Here is a 9,406-nt window from a genome sequence, read left to right as displayed (position 1 = left end):
TCCTCTGTGGAGATGGGAGAAATGATTTGGCCTAAATGTCAAGCGTCACGTCTGGAGGAAACCTGGCACCATCCCTACGGTGAAGCATAGTGGTGGCAGCTGTGGGGATGTTTTTCAGCGACAGGGACTGGGAGACTAGTCAGGATCGAGGGAAAAATGAACGGAGCAAAGTACAGAGAGATTCTTGATGAAAATCTGCTCCAGAGCGCTCAGGACCTCAGACTGGGGCGAAGGTTCACCTTCCAGCAGGACAATGACCCTAAGCATACAGCCAAGACAACGCAGGAGTGGCTTCGGGACAAGTCTCTGAATGTCCTTGAGTGGCCCAGCCAGAGCCCGGACTTGAACCTGATCGAACATCTCTGGAGAGACTTGAAAATAGCTGTGCAGCGACACTCCCCTTCCAACCTGACAGAGCTTGAAAGGAGACAAGAATGGGAGAAACTCCACAAATACAGGTGTGCCAAGCTTGTAGTGTCATACCCAAGAAGACTCAAGGCTGTAATCACTGCCAAAGGTTAAACAAAGTACTATGTAAAGGGTCTGAATACTTACGTAAATGTGATATCAGTTTTCTATTTTTAATGAATTAGCAAAAATGTATAAAAACCTGTTTTTGCTTCGTCATTATGGGGTATTGTGTGTAGATTGATGAGGGAAAAACACATTTGAATCCATTCTAGAATAAGGCTGTAGCGTAACAAAATTTGGAAAAAGTCAAGGGGTTTGAATACTTTCCGAATGCACTGTAACTCCTTAAGATTTCAGCTGCAGAAACAATGTTGATCTTTCTTGACTTATTTTTCACTTGTGTAGTTCCGTTTATCACCATTGCTATAAATGACACAAAGTCCACTTTCTTCACTTGAAGAATGTCTGGATCCTGCTGGTGACATGCAGGCCTCGGTGCATGTTGCAGTGTCAGACCTTTTGCTCTTTCAACCCTTTATAGCGCCTTCCGCATAGAAGACAGACTGAACTGCCCTGATTTTGGCCACCTCCACCTCTTTCACCATATTTGGGCATTCCAAGGATGTTGTCTCATCACCACAGTTACAACACTTTATTCCTTTGCAATTCTCTTCTGCTATACAGTCTCTTTTCCCCACACGTTCCACATCTCGGCTCCTTCTGTCTGCAGACACGTTTTACGTCCAAACATTTTACATCTCTTACACTGCAAAGGCCTGTACATAAAGGCTCTGACAGGATAATAAACATATCCCAGCCTAAACTGGTTGTCTTTTGTGTACAGTATTTGAGGGGCCAGAATCAAAATGTTCAAACACATTTTAGTAAGTTATTTATGTTTGTTAAAAAGAAGAAGTAAAATAGCTCAATCCACCATGTGAAAGAAATGTATTAACAGCATGCCCAAATGGATATGCTTTAAGAAACTATATTTTCATAACATGAGCTACAAAAACGAGATTACATCAGTTTTTCTCTACATATTCTTTAACATATAAACAATGCAGGTCATGGGATCAATTTGTTGTAAAGTAAGTTGCACTATAAGTTAATATGTAGGTCTGTAGACAAAACACAATGGGTCACACGGCTTACAACTCTGCAAATTGACAGGACTAACATGAATGGAAGTTGTGCATGTTACTGAATCGATATGTGAGGTCCTCTACTTGACCATGAGGCAGGCTTTTGCTTGTGGTGAGAGGCTGAGGGGCGTCAGAATCAAACAACTCTGGACTGTCATCCTCCACCGGTAGATTTAACTTCCCGAGGGAAGACGGGGTGTCAGACACTCCTGGCTGTGAGTAATATGACCAGGTGGTGGAGGCTGAGCCAACGGAGGAAGTCTCTGAGGCAGGGAAGCTTGGCCCAAAGCCCTCTGGGAAGGAGGAGGAATGGCTGAAGGAGTGAAGGTCGAATGAGGAGGAGGCCGAGTAGGAGCGGGGAAGCCGAGGTTCGTGGAGATTGAGTTTGGATACCAGTGGTTTGCCCACAGTGACAGTTTGCCTCTCATGGACCTCCTCATCCAAGTTCGTATACTGATACTGAAGGCACACAGTGAATGTCAGCTCCTTCTGTAATGAGAACAAGCAAAGGCAGATTCGTCAGAGCTCAGAAAAAGGTGATAGTCACATAACTCATAGGCCTACGCAGAGAAGGGATCCACAATCCCCTAGAGCAAGGTTCTTACAGGATTTCTGGGCTCTCCCATATCCCAAAACAAAACTGGTAACAATGATATCTGATTTAGAGTTCGAATACCAACACTGGTCCCACTGTTTTGGGCCACCCATGATAGTCAGTGTGTCATTTGAACCCTGACCTTGAGTCTCTGCAGTCCCTTCAGGCGGGTGTAGAGGCCTGGAAGCTCTGCAGGCAGGAGGATCTCCATTGGCAGTAAACTCCCTGCATCTAGGAGGTTCTCCTGATTACTCATCTTCAGATCCAGATCCAAACCCTGCCATCATACAGAACACAATTGGAAACAGGAACAAGTATGATTGCATGTCCACATGACAGAAACATATTACTGTTAAATGTTTAATAAAGAGTCACCAACCCTGATTGTGCTGCAGTTGAAGACTATTGAACATATTAAGACATTGTGACAATGGACCAGCTAACCTCAGTGAAGTCTGTGAGTTGGGCAGAGCAGGACGCAATGTCCTTGGGCTTCTCCAATATTCGGGTGTAGATGATCATGATGTTGGAGAATTCTGCTGCGAAGCCCAGCTGCACCTTCACGCCACAGTCAAACTGCAGGTTACGGCTCTTTGGAAGAACTGGAAAAAGACAGCTAATGCTTATTGAAGCCGTCATGCAGTGCTTACTTAGGTCTACCAGAAAACGCATATCAGCTCCCAGAGCTAATGCATTGGATTTAGCTCAGAGGGATAATGTCACACAGATGACCTGGGTTCAAAACCCAGTTGGTCACTCCACTAATGTACCTTGATTGAAGAATGCATGGTGAATAAGCCAAAGGACTCACCATGTGCTATGGCCCACTGCAGGTTGCGTGCTGAGGTGGTCTCTGGGCAGCCGGAGCTCTGGATGCGGTCAGTGAGCGCACGTCGCTCAGAAAGATTACTGCGTAACTCTAGAGCCTGCCGCCCTCGTGTGATCTCACACCGACCCATGTCTGTACAGATACATGAACAAAACAGAGAAACTACATTAACAGTCATTTGTAAAGATTGATATTCATGATATCAAGTGTCACTATACTTCAAAATATATATATATTTTTTTACTTCATTAGTCATAGTCATACCTTCGGCCACCCTGTCCAGCATGACAGTGACCTTCTCGTCCTCCATGACTCTCTGTTTGAGGAAACTGATGAAGATTCCATTGGACAGGTCGTCTTTGTTCACCTCAAAAGCCTCTGCATCCACACACCTAGACATAACCAGAGATTAATATAACACATTCTGTGATACGTGTATGACTGAAAGAGGTACTTTAAGGTGGCAGAGAAGCAACTCACGTGGCATAACCAAACACTATGTTTGCGGTCACTTTCAGTTGCCCTGGCTGTGGAGGGACGCCATCGTTCAAGTTTCTAAGACAGTACAAGTTTAGTACAGATATTCATTAATTTACAACATCACAACAGCAATATCATTATTACATTATCGTAGAGCCCAATCAAATAGTTGATTCTGAGAACTGTACCTTTTGCGACACATGTCCAATAGAAAGACATTGAGGCCCGTCTCTCGCTCCTGCATCCGCTGTAGCACATCCTGCACCCACAGGCAGTTCTCTGAGGTATAAGAAGCCGGGGCATCAATGGGCACCATGAAACTGTTCCCATAGTTCTCATAACCATGACCCGCAAAGTACAGAAGCCCTGGAACATGACGGGAGAGGAGGAACGAGAAAGAGATAGACACTATTAGACACAGCTGGACAATGCATATAATATTACTATTTAACTACTCTGATATCTTATAGTAACTAAACTGACCATAGACACCGCGGTCGAGCAGCAGTAGGAACTCAGTAACAGCGCTGTGCATCTCCTGCCAGTTGAGGTCCAGCAGAGAAACCACCTTGAAGTCTAGCTGGCGCAGCAGGTTGGTCATCTCGTGCACGTCAGCCATGGGCGCTCGCAGTGGCCTGTGGTGCAAGTAGTTCATGTTGCCCATCAGAAGGGCCACCTTGTCTGTGGCTATGACAAACAAGAGGAAATCAAGGTATGAGGAAAAAGGGTACATATCAGAAATATTCTGTTATTAATGTTATTCAAATGGGACAATCATATACAGTAATTTATGTTTATAAAGCTTTTTTTCTACACTGCATCTTCTTTTAGATGGCTATGTTGTTTATTGCACTTACCATATAATTTACTTATCTGCCTGGCAGGGCTAGGTATGATAGCTGTAAAACATTGTTGATAACATCTTTATGAATTAATCACATTACCACCAAAAAAAACAGGTGCAACACGGAGTAGTAAAACAGTGAAGGTGGTTAAAATACTATCATGTCTGTACCATGGTCTACTTCTGCCCAGGAAGCATCAATGGAGGAACCAGGGTCTACAAATACCACAAACAAGGAAGTCAGTCAAAGCACCGTGTCATGTGCTTTCCGGGACAATCAAAACATATTCATAGAACTAGAAATACCACTTCTGCATGAACCCTCACAATTAAGCCAACACTAAAAAGGAAACATAAAAGATATGTAATTAAAGTCTGACCAGAGAACAGAAATAGCAGAAAATACAATCATTGCAGATGCACCACTCTCACCTATTTTGACATGGACTTGGTCGCTCCACACCTCGTGGTACAGGTTGAACACCCTGCAGCTGTAGTTTCCTCTGTCTGCTGTGGTCACACGCGGTATCTGCAGACAACCACGACACATACCAACCCCAAACATGACAATCATATACAGCCAACGCACAGACACCTACAATTCCAAGATGGCTGATAGAATGGGACCTATAATTATGATACAGGCTTTTTAAACATATAGTAAAAAAAAAAAAAGTCAGTTATCATATATTCAGGGGACCCAAAACTACACTGACCCTCAGGGCGCTTATCTTGCATGTTGGCATTGGTTGTTTATTGTGGTACCACTGGTACTGAGGAGGAGGGTTGGCCTCAGCAAAGCAGTCCAGACACAAGGAGTCCCCCTCAGCTACTGCCTGGGGCCGGGGCTGACGGACAATACGCACTCCACTCACTGAGGGGGGGAAGAAGTTGCTACTGACACCTGAAACACAACCAAGGGGCCTGATGGTTATGACACAAAGAATGCAAGGTGAAGTCAATGTGATGAATTCAGGAAGGGCAGAGCCTAAATGCCAAGACGATCTGTACTGCCACGTATGTTCTAATACCATCGTTGCAATGACTACATTAGTTCTACTGATTGAACTATATTTGAAAATATAGTTCAATTGAGTTACCTGCACTGGAGCCAGCTGACCTGACCAAGCGGACATGTGCCCACTGGGAGAAGATGAAGTTCTCTCCATGGTTGACCCGGCAGATGTAGTGTCCCTGGTGGGATGGGGTTAAAGGGCAAAGGACCAGCTCTGGACCACTTCCACCCAGCACCTAAAGAGAGAATACATTATCTCACTCATACACTTTACACTGTATGTGGGCACTGGGTATACACTGAGTATACCAAACATTAGGAACACCTTCCTAATATTGAGTTGCGCACCCCCCACCGCTTAAACAAGTTGGCTGGATGTCTTTCTGGTGGTGGACCAGTCTTGATACAGACAGGAAACTGTTGAGCGTGAAAAACCTAGCAGTGTTTCAGTTCTTGACACAAACCGGTGCGCCTGGCACCTACTACCATACCCCGTTCAAAGGCACTTAAATATTTTGTCTTGTCCATTCACCCTCTGAATGGCACACATACACAATCCATGTCTCAATTGTCTCAAGGCTTAAAAATCTTTCTTTAACCTATCTCCTCCCCTTCCCCTACACTGATTGAATTGTATTTAACAAGTGACATCAATAAGGGATCATAGCTTTCACCTGGGTTCACCTGGTCAGTATGTCATGGAAAGAGCAGGTGTTCTTAATGTTTTGTATACTCAGTGTATAATGACTGTAACATGCAATGGACTGACCTCTTCTTTGCCTCTGAACCACTGGTAGCCCATAGCTGCAGGACCAATGGCCTTACAGACCAGCACAACCCTGCCTCCCTCTGTAGCATGTTGGGCCTGGGGCTGCACTGTGATCCGAAACCGCTCCATCACTACACACACACACACACATATACACACGCACACACACAGTGACTGAGGTACCAAGTAAGGTGACTGAGAGGACACCTGTAGTGTTGATGTTTTGCTAAAATTGAGCAAATATCAGAGAGAGAGAGAGAGAGAGAGAGAGAGAGAGAGAGAGAGAGAGAGAGAGAGAGAGAGAGAGAGAGAGAGAGAGAGAGAGAGAGAGAGAGAGAGAGAGAGAGAGAGAGAGAGAGAGAGAGAGAGAGAGAGAGAGAGAGAGAGAGAGAGAGACAGAGACAGAGACAGAGACAGAGACAGAGAGAGGCAGGCAGGCAGAGGTTAAGATTGACCTATAGCAGTGAGGTACTGCACAGCTTCATGGTGCTCCATCTTCTTCAGGCAGTGCAGCAGGAAGCCCAAGGTGCAGGAGCGCTCAGACAGCCTCTCTAGGAGGTAGCGGCTGGGGCTGCCTGTCGGGCTGAGCACCTGGAGCGAACAGCTGGTCATCTCATTCTCACTGTCAATCAATGGTGACAAACCACTGACAGGTCAGGCTAAACATTGACACTCTCTCTGTATGGCTTTATGCCATCATTAAGACTTCCACAGCTTCACAACATCACTATTAAAAAAAGTTACAGATCGAGTGTTATCATTGGATATAGATGACAGATTATTCTGTAAAGAATATGGGGTACGGACTTACTTATCAACATCATAGCTCTAATGATTATGAGACAATGCTATTAACATTGACTGTTTCATTTCAAAGTCTCACCTGCAGCGGAATCGAGGTTCCTCAGTGACAACATTGGCAAGTTGTCTCCATCCACATTTGGCATTATCCAGCATGTCAGCTAACCTGCTCTGAACTCCTTCACTCAAAGTCCCAATGCTGAGATTCCAGTCACCCATCTCGTCTGTCTTCAAACAATACTGTTCATTGGAGGGAAGAAAATAAACAACTAATGGTTATTGACCCTAGTTTTCACAGTTCTCAATTTTTTTTGGAATAAACTTGTGACAGTGGTCATCCAGAGTCAAGCGTGCCAGTCACGCCTTGAGTGGCTGTGTTGACAGAACATACTACAGAAGACACATTGTTACAACCATAGATATCCTGTTAAATTACTAGAGGGGCTATGTCATAGACACTCAAAGTTCCAGAATGGGATGAAAATGGCAGCCATATTGGTCAGGGAAAAATCAAAAACAGTCTAATTTGAATGAATTGCAGTAGAGGCATAATCCTGATTTTACTTAAGCAGGAAAATAAAAGTAAGGCATGTGATATTTTAGAAATTGTGTAATAGAATTATTGTCAACCTAGAATATAGTCATATAATTATACATACAGTTTATACAGGTTTTATACCTATTTACATGTGTTCTTTAAATTGTCTCTAAAATATATGTAAACAGACCAGAAATGTCTCAACTTCAGTGTTCTTGTAAAGCTGTGAGTGCTATTATATGATACAATATCAGTACTTGTTGCATTTACAACTTTTCTTAGTCCTGTCATCAACTGGTTTCAGCCAGTGTATGGCCGTGGATAGCGGAAGTGGAGTTTAGTCTGCTAGGCTGTGGATTGATTGCATTGTTCGAATGGAATGTTGGCATATTGGCAGTTAATTTGACCCATTAATGGCATCATTCCTCTAAAACTGGCTTACTATAGCATGCTAACAAACATACAGTGCAGATAAATTCCTCAAATGCATTATTTTACACAATATCTTATTACAGCACTGCAAACCATGGTTGACCAACTTGACCAACATTGCTGACCTTTATATGATCATAACAAGGTTCATGTCCATTCTAGTATTCTAATTCTTAATTCTATGGTTACAACTTTCACTTGCTGATGCTTACAGTGACTGGCAATATGCAATGCGTGTGGGAAAATCTTTGTATGATTGGATTGTACGTAGCCTAGTTAAAATCTATAACAATTAAACAAGCACATTACAACATAACGATAGGCCTAAATATCGGTCAACTGCCGTAGCCTATTTATCCGAATGTATCGCCAACTTGAATGAGTGACTGAAAGCGCATCCATTTACCTGCGTTCTATTCAGCTGCTTCCGGAATAACCTGAGATGAATTTCTTCGTCCACGTAAAGTAGACTACTGTATCTTTATCTCAAAACTTACAAACGCCTGCCTCTTTACCGATTCCGGCGATATTTTCGATGAGACAAGAAGTAGTTCAATAGTTTTCAGTGGAAGAATAGACAGACCGACCGCTCTCATCTAGTTCAAAAATCTCTATCAATAATCATATATTTCGGAACTACAGTAGTCCGTTTTGCCAATCTCGTCTCGGTGTGAATCTACCCTCACAATTAGTTGAACAATTTGTCTTGTTTCTTATTTCACATCTGTTCCTCTTTTTGTGTCCCTTGTATTTGCATGAAAGCGACCATGTTCCCCCTCAAGTTTGCTTTCACCTTCCCTACGCCAATAGAATCACACCAAAACTCAGCGTCAGGGGAAAGTATGTATCAGAAAAGAAGCTCTACAACCCATTCGTTCATACGCCACCGTGAAATACAGTAAGGCCGTGACAACAAAAATACAACAGTCACACAGTTGCGGAACAAATTCAACTACACAAAAAATATTTGTATTCACCATTGACACACAGAATCTTGCACGAAATAAGTAGATCTCAAAAGGTATTTAGGTGTTCCCTCTCTGACAAGTGACGAGAATAAACAAGCACATAATTGTTCTGAAGTTCTCTCCTGCAGTTGCGGTGCATGGGTAAAATCACAGGAGAAGCCAAGCCAGGAAAGAAATGCCATATTACAACCTGTGATAATTGCGTTGTTTGCTCTGTAAATCCTGTTAGTTCATATGCCTTGACACCATGATATATAGGCCTAAGGCAGAGACAATAAGAACCCTCTCACCACTGTGGGTTCGGGCCTATTCCGTTCTATATCGTGGAGCTCTGCTCCTATTGGTTTACACACTGCCCTAAGGCAGCATCAGCCTGAGACAAAATTAGCACACACCTGCAGCCAATAGGAGTACAGGTGTCCCTATAAGAGGGGATGCCTCCCCTCAATCAGCCTCCCATTATCTTCAGCGACTGGACTAGAAGAAGCAAGAAGAGACGAAGACTCAGGACGAGAACACGCAGTCGAATTCCAGATCTTCGGCGTCGTCCAAGAATGAGCACACCTGGAGATTTTCCAC

General features: G+C 43.6%; 1 protein-coding gene across 1 annotated transcript; it reads right to left on the bottom strand.

Annotated features, from left to right (window-relative positions):
* Nucleotides 1-555: 555 nt before the first annotated feature.
* On the bottom strand, nucleotides 556-8,664 carry malt2 (MALT paracaspase 2). Its single transcript, XM_084164456.1, has 17 exons — nucleotides 8,266-8,664; nucleotides 6,972-7,129; nucleotides 6,544-6,710; nucleotides 6,089-6,219; nucleotides 5,405-5,555; nucleotides 5,021-5,208; nucleotides 4,737-4,833; nucleotides 4,476-4,520; nucleotides 4,318-4,359; nucleotides 3,944-4,147; nucleotides 3,649-3,826; nucleotides 3,461-3,535; nucleotides 3,245-3,372; nucleotides 2,963-3,112; nucleotides 2,596-2,753; nucleotides 2,294-2,428; nucleotides 556-2,045 (listed from the first exon to the last, which is right to left on the bottom strand). Exons 2-17 carry the CDS (start codon nucleotides 7,106-7,108, stop codon nucleotides 1,587-1,589), a joined length of 2,445 nt encoding a protein of 814 aa, XP_084020582.1. The 5' UTR covers nucleotides 7,109-7,129; nucleotides 8,266-8,664; the 3' UTR covers nucleotides 556-1,586.
* Between the last annotated feature and the right edge of the window lie 742 nt (nucleotides 8,665-9,406).

The sequence above is a fragment of the Coregonus lavaretus genome (assembly GCF_964263955.1).
Source record: "Coregonus lavaretus genome assembly, chromosome: 6".
NCBI classification, from domain to species: domain Eukaryota; kingdom Metazoa; phylum Chordata; class Actinopteri; order Salmoniformes; family Salmonidae; genus Coregonus; species Coregonus lavaretus.
This window is presented reverse-complemented; position numbering and strand designations above follow the sequence as displayed.

Excerpts from the sequence above, each read along its gene's own strand:
- malt2 (XM_084164456.1), bottom strand. The coding sequence starts at position 7,108 with ATGGGTGACTGGAATCTCAGCATTGGGACTTTGAGTGAAGGAGTTCAG. Across the intron at positions 5,556-6,088 it reads GGTTCAGAGGCAAAGAAGAG|GTGCTGGGTGGAAGTGGTCC; the intron begins GTCAGTCCATTG and ends TTCTCTCTTTAG. Across the intron at positions 3,113-3,244 it reads GCTGGACAGGGTGGCCGAAG|ACATGGGTCGGTGTGAGATC; the intron begins GTATGACTATGA and ends GTATCTGTACAG.